Here is an 18,206-nt window from a genome sequence, read left to right as displayed (position 1 = left end):
TTGGGTTTTGCCCCAAAGGACCCCAAGGGACAAGGGCAGGTTCAAGGTATAACTGTTTCTGAAGCTTCTGTCAGCTTCTCATCAGGTCACATTTGCCACAAGTTCTGGGGATGGAGCAACAGCTGATCTATGTTCATGCTCAGCTTATTTCCAGCCACTGAGGGGCAGAGTCCCCAGAGATAAGCCCCAGCTGGTGGAATGTTCTTTGTCAGGGAAGGTCATTTCTAGGAACCTCACTCCTTCATAAAAAGGGACTGTGTAAGATTTTTGTGTCTTTGTAAGTGCCACGTCCAACAAGTTCCATTTTCTAGGACATCTGCATCTGGGTGGCTGTCATTTATTTTTTATTATATATCTATCCAAAATAAAATGTATTTTTATTATCGAAATGCAAATATACCGCTTAGTTTATTTCGAAATCAGGATGTTGCAAAGATAGTACAGCAAGATCCCATGTAATCTTCACTTGACATTCCTTACTGGTTACATCTTATATAAGTAGAATCCAAAGGTCACACACCAGGTGATTCTATGCATATAAAGTTCTCAGAATGACAAAGGGGTCCAGAGAACACCCTCAAGACTGCAAGGGTTAGGATGGTAGATGAGAGGAGGTGGGTTTGACTATAGTGTTAGGTACAGAGGAAGTTATCCCGGAACCTTCTGGGTTCTTCTAGGCTGGCAAGTAATCAAACAAGCACCAGATAGATCAAGAAAAGTAAAAAAGAAATTGAACAATACATCTGCCTCTTGTGTACGTAGGAGAGAACCAGCCTGACCAGGTAACTCACCCAGGTTACTTCAGACGCCATTCTAAATAGCTTAGCTAAGATGGGGAGGCTGGGGGAGAAAAGGAATGAGTATCATTTAAAAGAAGAGAAGCAGGTCCTATTTCTGTAATTCACAAGAAGATTTGGGGCCTACAATTTTTTCAGAGGGAGGCTCTCTGTTTGCAAAGATAAGGGCAACTGTCCAGAAGCCCCACTCGTTTCTGACACCCATTAAAAATTGTGGGTCCCCACAGCCACCCTTAGGTTTACAAATTCTCTAGAATTAGCAGAAACCACCAAATGTTATGCTCACAGTTTTGGTTTGTTACAACCAGAGTGGAGAGATTGAGATAGGCATATAAAGTGGAGTCCAGGAAATTAGCAAATGTGGAACTTACAGTTGCCCTCTTCTAAGGGGGGTGACGATACATGTGGATTATCACCTCCCAGGGATACTCACGGAAGCCTTGGTGTCCAGAATCTTTATTGGGGCTCAGCCAGTTGACATGGTTGGCACCTACAGGCCGACTTTAGTCGACAGCCCTCAGGAGGTCTATCAATACTGCATTACCAAAAGCCCCCACCCTGAATCACAAAGTTCCTGTCTGGCTGGCTCAAGGCCCAGGTAAACAAAGACACTTTCATCAGGTAGGACATTACAACAGCTTGGCGATGACCTCCCGGGAGTTGGGGGTAAAGGCCAAATTTCTTTGGAGAAGAAAGGCCAGATTTCTTTGGACAGTGCAGCAGGGACTTTGGGAGAGTTAAGGAATGCTCCAGAGATAAGGGAAACAACTTCCAAAGGGGGTTAATCAAACACCCCAGGACCAGGGACAGATTTTTTCAAATACACAGTCTGTCCTAAAATCAAAGGGCTTCCTGCAGAAGCTAGGGTCGGAGCAGCTGCGTAGTATGTAATTGTGCTTCCAGCCCATGCAGACAACCCCCGAGTAGTGCAGCCATCCTAGGGCAGGCAGGTTCATTGTGGATTTGGGCAAATGGATAAAGGAATCCTGGAACTCTTGGTAGATGTGACAGACCTTTAATTCTGAAGCAGGGAACCCGGTACAGGCAGACCAGCAGGCAGGGAGGTCGACAGGGAGGCCGGCATGAGGAAGGCTGGGGTGCATGGAGGCTGGTAGCAACTAAGTCCCCCAGCCCCCAGGGAATCTTTTCTCTCTCCTCTCTGGCATTCTCTCTTGGTCTCCCTCTCGTGCCATACTTATAGCTATGCATGCTCCATGCATGCCCCAGATGTCCACAATTATAGGTGCCCATGCCCTGTGCTCTCGCCTCTCAGCCCCAGGTATCTGTTTGTGCCCCATGCTCACTCTTCCAAGCTCATTTTGCACCAACATGATGTCATGTGTGGGCAATGAAGATTAGAAGGAAAACCAGGCCCCAGGTGGTGACTGTAGAGGCTAGCAGAGGGAGGCGAATAAAGACTGGGCCACTCCATTTTCCTTATACCTGCCTGCCTGCCCTGAGCTTGGCACTGACTGTTCTACCTCTGCCCGGTGGCCCCAGGCTCCTATTCTGACCTACAGTTTCCTCCAACCCTGGCTTATCCACAAAGGCACCCAGAACTTAGAGTTCTATAGGCTCAGGTTCCGGCTCTGAATATGGACCAACCACTTCATTTCAGGCAAGTCACTTAATATCTTTGAAAAGTGTAAAGCACATTGGTGCCAATTTTGGAACCAACTGCTTGGGTGGATGGCCAAGCTCCTGCCCATACTGGCTGTGTTTCCTGGCTAGAGTATTTAACCTCTCTATGCTACTGTATCCTTATCAGTAAATAAAGGGTAAGAGCAGCACCTATTTCTAAGACTTTGAAAAGGATTTAATGGGTTAACAATACCTGCTGGGTTTTCATAACAGTGTCTGGCACACACATACTTGTTTTGTTGTCATTGGTTTCTGCTTCCCTTTTCCTCCATGCAAATCTGGAAAAATAATACTTGGATGTATTATATAATATTTGTTTAAATAGACATGAAAATTTTATAGGGATCTGAATTAGTCTAAGAATTGAGCTTTTAGTCTCAGAGAAAGATCTAGAAGTTTCTTTTTTCTGAAAGAAGGAGGCTTGACACAGACCTAGAATCATAAGGGATGAGTAAAGCTTATTTGGCTTTATTGCCCCTCCTGCCTTTTTGAAACTCAGTGGTAGAGAAAGAGGCTTGTCCCGAGCCCCAGGGGGTATTAAGATTCATCAGTTTTCACTCCTCCTAGCAAGATTCTGAGCACAGAGGCTGTATGAAAGGGGCAGAACATTCCATAGTCTGAGTTCTCCAGGAAGGGAGGTCCTTCCTCGGGATAGCAGAGGAGCCTGCTCTTTTAACAGGTCTCCTTGGTGTGAGAGCTGAGCTTGATCTTCACCCCGCGCTGTCTCTGTTTCTCCCAGAAAGGATGCTAGTTCTGGGATGGCCTGGGGCAGGTCTGCCAGGGGAGAAGGTGCCTAACGGCCAAAATACAAGCCACCCATCAACCCACTTTTTCCTTCCACCTCTGTGCCCGCTCCCTGTGGCTTCCCTGAACTGGCTCATTGGCTAAGACTCTCAAACCATGTGTATAGAAGAACCACCTGGAAATACTGTAAAACAGCTAATTTCCAGATGCCAGCCCGGACTCACTGAATTAAAACTTCTGGGATGGGACTCAAGCAAGGGTGGTTTTTTCAGGACCGATGGGGTTCTCAGGACATGGAGCTTCCATTGCACAATGGAGAAAGTTCGGGGCAGCCTGGGACATGCTGCTCATGGGTCTTCATCTCCAGCTCCCAGGTGACTTATGGACACTCCAGCTTGCTGCTCCCTGATGCGCGCTAACAAAGCTTTAAAGATCGAAGTTCCTTTAGGCTCCATCCTTCTTGCTTCCTTCCCTAGACCTGTTCTGCACAACATGGTAGCCCCACAGCCACTTGTGGCCGCAGAAATTGAGATGAACTCAAATAAGATAAAATTAAAAATTGGTTCCTCAGTTGCACATGAAGACACATTTGAAGTACTCAATGGACACATGAGGCTAATGGCTGCTGCATGGTCTAGAACAATTCCATCATCATAGCAAGTTTTCTGGAGCAACATTGTGCTGTATGGTCTTTCTAGACTAAAGTTTCTCAAGTTTTGCCTCTATTGACATTTCGGGCCAGATCATTCTCTATATTCTTTTTGCATTCATAAAATAGAATTACCTTTCCTGGAGAAATAATTAAATATCTTGAAAATTTAGCAAATTTTTGGAGGAGGGAAAACATAAAAAAAAGGAACAAGAAGATGCAATTTATCCTGTTTTTGTTTCTCTCTGTCCTGTTCGTCTTTGACACCGGTTTTTCACAGACTTTATTTTCTGGGGGAGCCAGACCTGTGGCAGTGGATGGGCCTGGCTTGAAGGCAGAAGCAGTCTTTGAAAAGCTCCATGGGGCCTGCACTAGCAAATGTTTACTTAAGGAGGGTTTTCTTAAACGGGCTGTTGCAGGTTTTGACCTCATATGATTGAAAGATACTGTTGACATAGCATTTGTTTCCTTGTTCTAAACATTAAACACTGCAGATAAAAGATTCCAAGGCACTTATTTAAAATGGTGTCAGTGTTGACAGCCCAAGTAATCGTTATGCTAATATGACAAGCCCAACAAGAACAACCAAGAACTTGGAAACCATCAAACCATCTCTGCTGAGATTGACCTTGCCCCTAGGCAACCACCTGGGGACGTGTGGTGGCTTTAACCATTTGTGTTGGAGTATTCTTTCCAAGATCAGGTGTCTAGGAAAGGAATAGAAGCTTCTATAACTGCAGTTACAAAGCTGGGCTGATTGAGAACGAGCCATTCTTTCTTTTTAAATTATTATTAATTGTGTAGAAGAGTTGGGGTGTAGGCCAGAGGTGCAGGGGGGGGTGAGAGATTTTACCAGAGACAGATTGGGGAGCAGAACAGGCAGACTGACTGAAATACACTGCTGAGGGGAGCAGTAGGTGAGACAGTAGAGGTCTGCTGCGCCATGTGGGTAGCTCCCTGGCCAACCAGGGTGCTACAGTGGCTGGTGATAGCTTGATAGCACTGTGTCTTTAATCCCTGCACCCCTGGGGAGGCCCAGATGCAAGATTGTTATGACCACCCAGTCACACCTGGAGCCTTGCGAGATCAAACAGGGAGTCTCGGATTAATAGACTTAGAAGGTGTGTAATTGCTTGGTGATGTGATGAGAAACCCTAAAAGGGATTTCAGAAGGAGGGCGTAGACTGGATAACACAATGGCCCTTGTTAGGGAGGTCCTAAAGCAACAAAGCTTGGAGAGGGAAAATGTGTAATATCCTCTTTGTGCTTTTTCCAAGTCACAAAACAGTCATTTCTTTGAAGGGGAAGGATATTTGTTCTAATAGTTAATGGGGTGCTATGAATAGGGTTCTCAGAAGATCATTTCCATTTCATTTGACAATCCAAGACAATTTCCTTGTAACTGTTTCCTCCTCCTCTACCAATAATTTGCTGTGGACTTAGCTTTTCGTTTGTTTAGGAATTCAGCCCAGGCAAGTGGTATTGGTGAGTGCCATTTGTGCCTGGACTGGAGAAGACATGCAATTACCTCAGCTCCTGTCAAATGACATCAGTCGACCAGAGAACTGTACCAAGAGACTGGAAACTAATTGTTGGCTGATCACATATAACATCTACCTACCTACCTGCCTACCTGTCTATCATCTACTAATCTATTAATCATCTATGTACCTATTCTATCATCTACATTTCTACCTTCCAGATTATTTAATGTTATAAGTGTGTATATGTGTGTGTGTGTATATATATATATATATATATATATAGGATATATCCTATAAATATATATAGGATATAATGTATCTCCATTAAGTCATCCAAGAACCCAGGCTGGTGAATGGTGCCCATCTGAGGTACACTGGTTGCCTTGGCAGGGAACTAGAGGGTTGTAACTCTAAGATCTTTGGTAATGTGTGCTCACAGTCCACTGACCAGTATTGCCCTTACTTTAAGGGCACTGCCCACATCTTCACAGTGACCCAGAGGGACGCCAGAGACTACTCTCCACTCCCCTCCTGCTGCTCAGCCTGGAGTTTCTAGAGCCTCTGAGCTCCTTGTTGCTGACCCCGAACCCTGGCTTGCTTATGTGACTATCTGATCCCATTGGAAGGGTTCTCATGGTGAATTCTTTTCAGAAATTCATCCTGGGAAGAAGTGTGGCCCTCTTGAAAAACTGGTATACTTCTTCTTTTGCATGAACAGTGAGAATTAGATAACCTGCCGTGATTCCCTGTCTGGGTTAATAAGAAACTCATTGCTAAATGTAGTTTTATGTCACTATGTCAACCTAGGAATTTTGTAGACTTGTTCCTCCCACTACCTGATTACAGAACATTTTCTTTAGTCATTTCCTGGTTGAGCGGATGACCCTTACTGTCTACCAACCTCTACCTCTTGCAGCTGCCAGGATTAATATTACATCTAAATTAAACTAGTCAAACACAGCTTCTGTTCTGTAATACATATAATGCCAGCTGCTTTGTGCACCTTTTGTTTTCATTCCATATGCCAATCTATGAGCTATTATTGTCATATTCGATGGGTGAAGAAGCACTCAGAGAGGTCAAGTGACTTGCCCAAGTCTACATAGCCAGCAAATGGAAATGAGACCCAGTTCTTGCAGATACCAAGGACTGGGCTCCTAACCACTTTCATTTTACAGCATCACACAGACAGACCATTCAGTTCAGGTGTCCTGTTCCCAGCAGTCCCTGCCCAAGTTTTTGCTCTCATTCATTCATTCACATTTTCTGGGATGTATATATAAGAAAATTGGAAATGCTTATGAGCCAGAACCTTTCTTTCCACCCCCCCCCCCAACTATTCTAACAACACTTTGGGAAACAGAAGTTTTTATGCTATAGCGTCTGGTTTAGGCCTTTTTCATTTTTTTTTAAATGTCACCAGGATTTTTTTTAAAAAAAAGATTTATTTATGCATATAAGAACTGGGGTGCAGGCCAGAGGGTGCAGGGGTGAGAGGATTCACCAGAGGCAGGGGAGCAGAGCAGGCGGATCTACTGAAATACACTGCTGAGGGGAGCAGTGGACAAGACAGGAGAGGTCTGCTGCACCATGTGGGTTGCTCCCTGGTTGGGGATCGAACTTGTGTTGCAGTGGCTGCCAATAGCTTGATAGCCGAAAGCTTCATAGTGCTGAGACAACCCCTTGTACCACCAGGGAGTCCCCTCATTTTCTTTATAAAATAAAGGAGCAATATATATAGTCATGTGTCACTTAGCAACATGTCAGTGAATCCTATACTGATTGCATATGTAACAGAAATCCCAACAGACTCTATGCCATATAGCCAGCTGTATAGGAGGCTATATAGTATCTAGTGCAGCCACACTCTGTCACATCCGCATAATGAGATCACCTAATGAGTCATTTCCCAGAACATATCCCTGTTGTTAAGCAATGCATGACTGGTTTCACAGAGATGTGCTCCAGTTTTTAATCAACTTGATGAATTTTTACACAATGTAAACACACACATGCGTATACATCCTCAGGCAGCTATCATTCATCACAATATAGAACGTTTCCAAAAGGCCAAAGGCTGCCTGGTGTCACTTCCCATTTCTTGCCTTAACCAACATCATGCTATCTTGACATCTATCATCATTTATTAGTTTGCCTGTTTTTGAACTTTGCATAAATGTTATATAGTATATGCTCCATTGTATCTGATTTTTTTTACTCCTCCTATCTGTGAGATAGATACATCCATGCTGTTGCGTGTCGCAGTTTAGTCATGTTACTATAGCAATTCATTGTATGAATGTTCCACAATTTATTTACTAATTCTGCTGTTGAATAATATTTGGGTTGTTTTCAACTTCTGGAACTTATGGGGGAAAAAAGCTGCTGTGTACATGCTGCCTTTTGGTGGACATGTTCATGTCTCCTGGGGCTGGTGTTGTGACTGTTTTCACTTTCTTGTATTTAGTAGTCATCATTTAGCTTGTTTGATATAATAGCTTGGGTTTTGCTAAGGAATAGAAATCCTAAACCACAAGAATATTAATTTCTAGTCTTATATGTAAATGAATGGGTTCATTGTTATGAAAAATAATTTGCAATAGAGAGAGTATCCAGTAGTTCCTGGCTTCAGGCATGGCTGGAGTCAAGTGCTTAAGCAATGTCACCAGCATTTGATGCCTCTTTCTGTTTATCCCATGGCTCTGTTCTCTTCCATGTTGGCATCAGTCTCAAGCAGGCTTTCTCCACTGGTGACCACCAACAGCTTCAGGGTCATAACTTCTAGACTCTAAGCTTAGCTTCTCTCTTCCCAGCATTTCTGACAAAACTCCCAATATTGAATCTCATTGGCAATGACTGGGTTATATGCCTCACCCAATCACTGTGGCCAACAAGAAAATATTTCTGATAGGGTCATATGTCCACACCTGTCCCACACAGACTGGGCCTTGGGGATGAGTGTCCCTTGGGGGAAAGTTTTACCACGAAAGAGAGAATTGGTGGGCAGGAACAAAATAAAGAAAAGCAGGTCCTTTTCCAGTTCATAAGCATGATGATTGCGTGTTCACGCGGCTGTGTGAGATGTGCCTCCCTTAAACCTTGTTACGACGTCAGCACGTTACCCTTCTGAGGTGAAGGAAAAAAAAAAAAAAGAAAAAAGCAGACTTCAGCTATGCCAAGAGACATGGGATTTCACTGGCAAATGAACATTCTAAGACTATAGGTGGTGGCAAAATGTTAATCCTTTAGCTCTAATTACTCAACAAAAAGTCTAGCTTTTTTTTTTTTTAGGGTATAGTGATAAACTTGTAAATATTGGCTGAACTTTAAAAAATCACTACCTTTCACCTCATTATGTGGGTTTGAAACTGGAGAGAGATTTTTGTCTTCTATTTTCCTTACCTCTTGCCCTCCCCATATTAGACCAACCCAGTAATCCTATTGATTCCTCAAAATTTTCTCCTCTACTTATTATTTTCTTCTCTGTTCTTACTGACACTGTACCAGCAGTTCTAGGCTTATATCCAATCATGTGGCAGCCCTAGTAAAATACAAGCACATCTTTTCCAGTCTAGTTGAGGTCCTGTAGGACTTATCTGGGTTACCTGCCCTTTCCTAAACCAAGTCCTGTGGCCAGGGACATGATGGACACCGATTGGGCAGATCTGGGTCATATAACCACTGTAGGGACTGGTAATGCCATCAGCCCTTCCTAAATCACCTGCATCAAAGCAGATGCCCAGAGGAAAATTGGGGCATCGATTCAAAAGAAGAGAAAATAGGTAATAAACAAATAAAAACAAGAGAGAGACAGCACACATAGGAATAAAAACCCCATAATTTCTGACATGAAAGTATGCTGTGCTGTAGAGCTCACGAACTCATAAAACTATTTTCCAATTGGAAGAGATGGTAGCAGTTGTCTCCTTACCTAAATCCTCTCCTTACCACTAACCATTCTTTCTGTCTGCCTTATCTTTGTTTTGAATCCAAGAGACAGAAGTGCAATCAAAGGGCTGAAAAGGTCCTTGTTCCTTCCAGTCTTTGGTTATTGTTCCCTGTTCCCTTACCCCCAGCAGGGAGAATGTGTTGGTCAGAATATAAACTGGCCATGTGTATGAGATTCTCCCCACAACAGTGGGTTATATGAGATGAAGGTTTTTTCCTTCTTTGTGTAAAGTCTGTGGACTAGAAAGAATCACCACCCTGTGGAAGAAAGGACAATTTTTGTTTTCAGAGTCAAAAATTTGAGAATGGGGCCTCCTCTGGTGGTGCAGCAGTTGAGCACTGGGCTGAGAAGCTGCCTGCAGCCTCTGCAGCCCTGGTTCGATCCCCAGCCACTGGTGAGGGTCCCACATGGCGCGCAGACCTCTCCTGCCGCCCGCTGCTCCCCTCAGCAGTGTATTTCGTCAGTCAGCCTGTTCTGTTCCCTGCTCAGTCTGCCTGTTCTGTTCCCCACTGTGGCTGTGGTGAATTCACTCACCCTCCCGTGCTTCCGACTTTACCCCGTGCTTGTATAAATAAATAAAAAAATCTTTAAAAAAAAATTTTGAGAATGAACCTGGCACAAAGCAGTCAGCTAAGAAAAGGGTCCTGACCAGTTAGTTTGTTTGTCTCCCTGAGGTGGATCCAGCTTTTGTAGTGTTAGGGCTGGCAGTGTTATTCTCAGGGGAAAAAAAGAAAAGAAATCGTATTAAGGCAAGCACATTAGATAAAGCGTTAGATTTCACAGGAATATGATGATTTCCTAACAATCTTGACAAAGTAAGATGTACGTGCCTTAATGAACTCGGGGTAGCTCTCTCTGTGGCAAATGCAGTCTGTGTGTGAAGAAGGCAAAAACTTTATTTTTCTTTTAATGTTATTATTAATTTTTTTATTTCGTAGGAGAACTAGGGTACAGGCCAGAGGTGCAGGGTGTGAGAGGATTCACCAGAGACAGAGTGGGCAACAGAACAGGCAGACTGACTGAAACACACTGCTGAGGGGAGTAGCAGGTGAGACAGGAGAGGTCTGCTCTGCCATGTGGGTCACCTCCTGGCCTGGGCTCTAAATCAGGCGGTGGTGGTGACAGTACTGAGACTTAACCCTTAAGCCACCAGGGAGGCCCAAGGCAAACACTGTAAGAGATAAAAATCTGTCCTAAGGAAATGCCCATATTGGTTGGACACTGCAGGTTGCCTTGGGGGCAGGAGAAGGGAGAAAGAGCTCCGGCTTTCTGGGCTTTCTGCTGGTGATTCCTGCTTACCAGGGGTAAAGGGCAGGATTGACCACAGGGTGCCTTTCTGCCCAGCTAATCTCTCTGATAGGCTGACTCAGTCCCTGTAGGTCTATTTTCCCTCGAACCCAAACTTGTTGCTTTTCTTTCACAAACCCAAGCTGATACTTTGGCACTGAGGTGTGATATCAGCAGCCACTCAGACTCTTTCCCCGCTGTTGTGCTACCCCTAGGTAGGGGGCTGTCTTTGCGTGCCTGACCCAAAATGACACACTGTTATTTCTACAGCCCAGCCTACAGGAAGTCGGGAGACTAGGAAAGGGACGAATGACCCTTCCCTTTAACAGCATAACTGGAAGTTGCAGCTGTGGCTTCTGCTCACAGCGCACTGTCCATGCGCATGACCACTCCTTGGTATAAGCCTGGAGGGGTTGGTGGGGGACATCATTTGCTACGTGCCCAACTATGAAAGAAAGGCGAACAGAGACTGGAAGACAACCAGCAATCCTGAAGGGAAGAAAGGAAGAAATCTGACTTTTTCCTTCCTTTTTCTTTTTCAGATTAAAAAATTTTCCTGAGTAATTGCAAATGTAGGAACTTTTTAACACTCCAGTGTGAAGACTCTGTACCAGCATGTCTTCCTACTACAGGAACTATGGGTATGAAGAAGATCCAGATCCAGATTACCCTGACTCTTCAACATCTTGGAACCACACACAGGGGTTGAACACTCAGGATTATCCAGTTTCTTTGGGGAATCCAGACTACCCTGGCTCCAGTGGCAATCCATACTCTTCAGGCTCAAGAAGACTTTCAGAGCACCCTATTCCTCTAGCAGAACCAGATTATCCTGGATCTAGGAGTAATCCATATGATCCCGGATCACCCAGAAAGCCAGACTACTCTGAATCCCAATGGAATTCTGATTTTGCAGGTTCCAGGAGTAGAAACTATGCAGGTTCCAGAACAAATCAAGATTATGTTGACTCCTTAGGGGAACCAGACTACCCTGGAGCTCCTAACCCAAGAGCCAATTCCAGCCATCCCGGCTCCAGAAGGAATCCAGACTATGCTGGTCCTGGAATCAATCCCTACTTCGACTCTGTGGGAGAGCCTGATTATCCAGGTGCTAAGAATCAACTCAACTCTACAAATGTTTTTGGGGAACCAGACTACCCTGGTGCTCAGGACTATAACAACTCTCCGAACAAATGGGGGGAGCCTGATTATCCAGGTGCTGAGGATAGTCCTGATTATGGCTCTTCTGAGATGCAACAAATGAGCAGGGGGTAAGTTCAGGCTTCTTCTTCTATTGGGGGTGCGGCATGGGTGGTGTCTGGTTGGTGTTATTTGGGCCAGCGACATGGAGGATGGTTTCCATGACCTGAAGTTGTGGTGAAACTTTCATACCTACATATAGACCTTATTTGGGTCATAACTCTTAGCCCAAGGCTTCAAGTCCTTATCTGAACTTAATTTTTCATCAACTTCTACTTGGATAATGTGTTCCCCTGTCTCCTACCTCTTTCTAATTCAACCCCTGCAAGATATTTAGATCCCCATTGTTTTGGCCCTGCCTGCATCTGCTGATGAGGTTACGGGTAAGAATTAATAGTTAGAGGGGCTCCCGGTGGCGCAGCGGTTGAGCGCTGGGTTGCGAAGCTGCCTGCAGCCTCTGCAGCACCAGTTTGATCCCAGCTGCTCCCCGGCTACCGGAGGAGGGTCCCATATGGCGCGCAGACCTCTCCTGCCGCCCGCTGCTCCCCTCAGCAGTGTGCTTTGGTCCTTCTGCCTGCTCTGCTCCCCACTCTGGCTCTGGTGAATTCTCTCACCCTCCTGTGCTTCTGACTATACCCAGTGCTTGTATAAAAAAAAAAAAAAAGAATTAATAGTTAGAAACCCAAGTGTTTTAGCCAGAATTTCATCAACAGGGGAGTATTTTAGTAAAGAAAATCTTTTGAAGATCTAACTCCATGAAGGCAATGTAATTCCTCAGTTGCTTTTTATACAAGATTCTTGAGCCATTCTTGATTTTTTCATTTCATTTTTTACTTTACTGAAATTATTATTGTCCAAATTGATCACTTTTTGTTTGTAGATTTGATTTCTTGATCTTTTGCTTTGATTTCATAAAATTTTATCAATTATAGCTTTTGTTATTATGGGTATCCCTTTAAGGCTGTTTTTTTTAAATGTTAAGTGCAATTCTTCCTGGGGCAGATTCTGTAGATCTAAATTTTGTCAGGATAAAAATCTTCCATCAGTTGTTGGTCATTGAAAAATTTTATTGGGTGAGAATAGATATCCCAGGTCTTTATCTTTGTGTCCTCATCCCCTAGCCCATGCCTAACATGGCTAGCTGTCATAGTAGCATTTGTGGAAAGGCTGGTTGGGCAGATGGATGGATGGATGGATGGATGGATGGATGGATGGATGGATGGATGAATGCATGCATGCATGAGTGACTATCCTTACCATGCCTCTGGATGGATATTGAATCATCATTTTGGATTTCAGGATGCTCACGAGAACATCTTCAATCCAGCCTTCGTTACATCATGGTGCCTACGGCCCTTTTGGGAGAGAGAGTGAAGATTACCCTGACAGCATTGAAATGGCATCAATAGCAAACTCGTATGACCGCTCTGTGCCAGGAGATCCTGGAAGTGGCTACAGTAAGCATTTGTCAAGATGAGGATCATATTCTGGGAAGAAAGTAGAATTTAGTAGAATTGGGGGAACAGCCATCAGAGAGTTGCAGCAATGAGAGAATTGGTTTATCCACTTGTAACACCCACCGTATCAGGGTTGAGCATTTAGGGTCTAGAACAGACAAGCAGCAGCACCACTTATCAAAGCAGGCCAGGTAGGGATTTTGGAAAATGGGGGCGTGTATATCCTGTGCCTTTGTGAGGTGACTGACAGTTAACGAAGTTCAGCCTATTGTGGTTGTGTGGGAATGTGGGTTCTGTGTAGCCAATTCTCCAGATTTTTCAAAAGCCAGACATCTGGGTTTTTATGTGAAACCTCCTGATCTTCATGTGCTTCAAAATAACAAAAAAATTTTGACACAGAGCCAGGAAAATGCAATCACTGGTGAGCTGGGTCCTGGTGGTACACTGCCTGTGCCTGCCTTTGATACAGCCTGTCCTCGAGGTGCTCAGACTGTTAGCATTTGTGTGTGTTCAGAAGCTACTTTCTAGAACAGTTTTTGGTTCACAGTGAGGAAGGTACAGAGGTTTTCCTTTTGACCCCCTACCCTGATGATGGCACAGCTTCCCCATCGTCACTATCCCTCATCAGAGCGGTACATTTGTTATAACTGATGAACCTCCATTGACACATCATCATCACCCAAGGTCCAGAGTTTACATCGGCCTTCCGTTGGTGTTGTGTACTCTGTTTGGACAAATGCCTATGACTTTATCCACTACAATGGCTCAGTCATTTCACTGCCTTTATTTATTTATTTATTTATTTTTGTGGTAGAAGAACTGGGGTATAGGCCAGAGGTGCAGGGGGTGAGATTATTCACCAGAGAGAGAGTGGGAAGCAAAACAGGCAGACTGACTGAAATACACTGCTGAGGGGAGCAACGGGCGAGACAGGAGAGGTCTGCAGCGCCACACGGGTCAGCTCCCAGGCCAGGGATTGAACTTATGTTGCAGTGGCTGCCGATAGCTTGATAGTGCTGAAACTTAACCCCTTGCGCCACCAGGGAGGGCTTTATTTTTTTTTTTTTAATTTTTTTTAAGATTTATTTATGTTTCTACAAGAGGTGCGGGAGGGTGAGAGGATTCACCAGAGACAGAGTGGGTTGCAGAACAGGTAGACAGACCGAAATACATTGCTGAGGGGAGCAGTGGGCGAGACTAGAGGTCTGCCATGCCATGTGGGTTTTTCCCTGGCTGGCCGGGAATTGAACTCGCACTGCCAAGGCTGCGGACAGCTTCACAGTGCTGCGCTCAATCCGCTGCGCCACCGGGGAGGCCCCAGGGAGGCATTTAAAAGCCCTCTGTGCTCTGCCTATTCATCCCTCCCTCCTTAGGCAAGAATCCTTCAGACTCAGAGTTGTAATCTATTAATAAGTTGTGATACTCACCTTTAAAATTAAATAGTAAAGAATGGCATAGAATAAGAAAACACTAGAATGCTGTTACGTAGTCCAAGTATTGTTCCATGAAGGCTGTTCTGTCATTGTGGCCTGGATCTCAGCATGACAATTATTTTTAACCATGACTTAAAAATCGCTGATCGAAGCTATTTGTAATTAGCACCATTGCTTTTATATTTGTGTCCCAAGTGCTTAGTCATTTGACCTTCAAGCTCACAGTCTCAGTCTTGCTGACACATGTTCAGTAATATCTGGAGTGGTGGGATTAAATGGCAATGTCTGCTTCCTCTTCCTTCTAGTGAACCCCGCTTTTGTGGGTGAAGTTAACTTGGACCAAGCTTATAGGAACCCACCGTCATCTGGACATGATTGGCTTAAGTCACCCCAAGGTGAGACTTAAGGGGACAGTAACCAAAACATCAGCAGAAGATGTTCGCATCCAACATGCGAGAGAAGGATCATATCCAAAGTGATGCAAGCTTTGCCGTTTTCTCGGGGCTTCTGGTGTGGTACCTGACACAGTATTCGTGTGATCTGTCATGATGGGGGGAGGGGAGGGCTTCTTTTAGACACATGGAGTTTTTTTCTTTTCTGGATATCAAGGGGTTTTCATAGGACTCTTTTGGTTGCAAGTAGCAGGAACCCAGCTCACACTGGCATAAGCCCAAGGAGAATTTGTTGGCTTGTGTGACAGGAAGGGTATGGGAAAAGCAAAGAATTTAAGGTGCAATCCCCTTCTGGCTTCTAGTACAGCTCCTGGCACATGGTAGGTGCTTCAGACACACTTGTTGAAGGAACTGGGGGCCAGGGGTTCAGTGCCACCTGGACTCTCTTTTTCTCACTCTGTCTCTCTTCTCTGCTTGACTCAGCTTCTCATAAACGTCACCCCCTTTGTCTCTACCCCAGTCAAGCCTTCTCCAAAGTCCAGGGGCAGAGACTTAGCCTCAGCTGGGAGCTAAGAGTCTCACTGCAAAGTCTCTCTTTCTCCCTGGGTCAATGCCAAGGAAAGACTCTAACCAGTCCTATTTGAAGCACATACCCACATTTGGACTGATGATTTCACCATATGAGAGAAGACATATCCATGCCCCCAACTTTTTCACGAGGTCATAATTATCAGACCATCTACATTCACATAGGCATTAAAATTATAAATATAAGTTCTAGTCCATACAATTAAGAAGAAAATCTTACCCTTTGATTCTGAGTCATTTGGAAGAATCCCTGCCTTCTCTTTCTAGAATCCCATTGTCTTTAGCGAAAGATTCTGTTTCCGATTTCTTACCTAGCTACCAGTGCAGACCTCTGCAGGAACACACCTCTTTGTCAGGAGAGTTATGTTGTGATTTGTGTGTAGCTGGCTTTGGCCATCTCCTGGCATTTTAAAAAAGTGAATGGCATTTAAAAAAAGTGAATGGGGTGTCCCTTGGCCCTTGTCATCCTTCTTCTCGGTGGTTCCCAACAATGCCAGCCTGACTGCCCTGTGAGGTCCTTGGAAGACTGCCCCAGGGGTGCTAAGTCTTGGAGAAGGGAAAGATGCCGTCTCATGACAAAGTACATGAAATCATCGTGGAGGTCGAGGATGTTTCGTCTGGAGCCCAAAGACATTCCTTCTCAAGTCAGATTGTTCCAGAAAGGGTGCTGATGAACACGAGCTTCAGCATGGCCTCGTTCATTTCTGACATTGATGGGCCAGACTCTCAGATTTTCAGCAGCCAGAGTGACAAAAAAGGCAAGCAACCATTACGGTTAACAAAATCTTTGACTGGATGGTTCCATCACCCCTTGATATCCCTGAGAGCCTGGGCATAGACATTCTTAGTACATCCCATGAAAACATTCAAGGTAACAAGACACTGAGGGAAGTAAGACACTTAGCAAGGAGCAAAGATGGCTTCCGAGTTTTCCACTGGGTTCTTTTAAGACACTGAGTAGGTTGAAAGTTTGACAGATGACCCAAGGTTGTTGGGGACCGAGAATGGGGTCCCTTTGGGAGCCTGTGATTCCTGAGAAGGACTTTCAAGGTCAATCAGTGCCTGGAGCTCTGCCAAGCATTTTCTTTTTGTTATCCTTTCCCCCTGGTTCCAAACCTTTGGGGCAGGTCCACTTGTCATTTCCATGTGTTGGATGAGGAAACAGAAGCTCACCAGGGAAATGAAAGGACCAAGCAGATCTGGGACTCAAATGCCAGATTCCCAAGCCTGACCCTGTAGTCCATTCCCCCCTCCCTGGACTAGGTGACAGGAGGCTTCTTATTGCTCAGCTGACCACAAAAGCGTGTCTCAGCTGAGTCCTCCCTGCCTCTCTGCTCTGGAGGTCAAACACAGATGTTTATCTCCCATAATCCCCCAGGGGTAAAGTCCAGCTGCTCTCCGTGATTTATGGGAGGGAAATTGCCAAAGCATTTTGTGGGTTTGTAACCAGAATTCCAGGGCTTGTGCTGCCCACCACCACTGAATGCCAATAAACAGAGACAGGAATTGAATCTTGAAGGTGCGCTTTATTCAGAAGGCCATCAATTCTGAGAGGATGGTGGGGTCATACCCCACAGAAACTGCTTTAACAAGTCATTTGGAGCTGGCTTTTTATAGTGAGTTAAACGAAGACAGTTGTTTTTTTTTTTTTTTTTTTTTTTATAGAGGCATGTTTATTTATTTATTTGTTTGTTTGTTTGTTTTGTTCATACATGCACTGGGTATAGTCAGAAGCGCGGGAGGGTGAGAGAATTCACCAGAGCCAGAGCGGGGAGCAGAGCAGGCAGAAGGACCGACGTACACTGCTGAGGGGAGCAGCGGGCGGCAGGAGAGGTCTGCGCGCCATGTGGGACCCTCCTCTGGTGGCCGGGGAGCAGCCGGGGATCGAACCAGCGTCGCAGAGGCTGCAGGCAGCTTCGCAACCCAGCGCTCAACAGCTGCGCCACCGGGGAGGCCCGAAGACAGTTGTTCTTCAGTGAGCAGGCCGCCATCCTGATCGGGAGCCAGTGCTGTCCAGTCCCCAGGGCTCCTTATCACTCTCCTGGACATCTGGACCCAAGCGCATTCCTGCTTGCTGCAGCTGGTCTTCTGATAGTTCTAGAACGTGTTCTCCAGACACATTTAGGACTGGAAAATTACCTCAGATTAGCAGGCCATGAGCAATGTGTATGCGTGTGCCCCCATTCCTTCCCACCACCTCTTTTAGCTCTATCAGGTTGAACCCCTTTATTGGAGACTGGAGTTTGTCCACTCGGGCTGCTGCTCACCCAGATCTCTGACTTTTTCTCTCTTCCTACTTCTCCTTTCTTCCTCCCTGTCTACTCCCCTTTGCCTCTCAGAAGAGACACAAATTCCTTGTCTTCAGCAGAGTGATTTGGGGACCCTCTTCTGGGGACTCCCCCTTTACCTCCATGAAGTCATTATAAAGAAGAGTTCTTCCTCAATAACTCGACCAGGGAGCCAGTCTGCCCCCTCTCTTGCTGCCCCCGCTGCGCACCCCCCACCTCCACATGGGCCTCTTGTTTTTATTTGTGACCTTTGGAACTACTGCACTGATAGAGTTTTCTTTCCAGTTCTTTTAAAGA

General features: G+C 45.2%; 1 protein-coding gene, 1 long non-coding RNA gene and 1 other non-coding gene across 4 annotated transcripts in view; 2 read left to right on the top strand and 1 right to left on the bottom strand.

The window, feature by feature from the left end:
• Nucleotides 1–2,601: 2,601 nt before the first annotated feature.
• LOC119241881 (uncharacterized) lies at nt 2,602–15,874 on the bottom strand. Its single transcript, XR_005124385.2, has 3 exons — nt 15,842–15,874; nt 13,009–13,106; nt 2,602–2,716 (listed from the first exon to the last, which is right to left on the bottom strand). It is a non-coding gene; the product is annotated as an uncharacterized LOC119241881 (long non-coding RNA).
• On the top strand, nt 8,344–8,447 carry LOC119242478 (small nucleolar RNA U13). The gene has a single exon (XR_005124486.1). It is a non-coding gene; the product is annotated as a small nucleolar RNA U13 (small nucleolar RNA).
• The window catches only part of TMC5 (transmembrane channel like 5), a 35,115-nt gene continuing 28,002 nt past the window's right edge, over nt 11,094–18,206 (top strand). Inside the window, exons 1-3 of one of the 2 annotated variants that reach the window (XM_037507534.1) lie at nt 11,094–11,822; nt 13,051–13,208; nt 14,947–15,036. In XM_037507534.1, the coding sequence (XP_037363431.1) occupies nt 11,167–11,822; nt 13,051–13,208; nt 14,947–15,036 (904 nt within the window). In that variant the 5' untranslated portion in view covers nt 11,094–11,166. Of the gene's footprint in view, nt 11,823–13,050; nt 13,209–14,946; nt 15,037–15,926; nt 16,380–18,206 lie in introns of those variants that run through there. The other variant, XM_037507535.2, reaches the window with a different exon arrangement.

This window comes from Talpa occidentalis, unplaced genomic scaffold, assembly GCF_014898055.3.
Source record: "Talpa occidentalis isolate TD23 unplaced genomic scaffold, MPIMG_talOcc4v2.1 talOcc4.12, whole genome shotgun sequence".
NCBI classification, from domain to species: domain Eukaryota; kingdom Metazoa; phylum Chordata; class Mammalia; order Eulipotyphla; family Talpidae; genus Talpa; species Talpa occidentalis.
The sequence above is the reverse complement of the archived record's forward strand: the minus strand, read 5'-3'. Positions and strand labels throughout refer to the sequence as shown.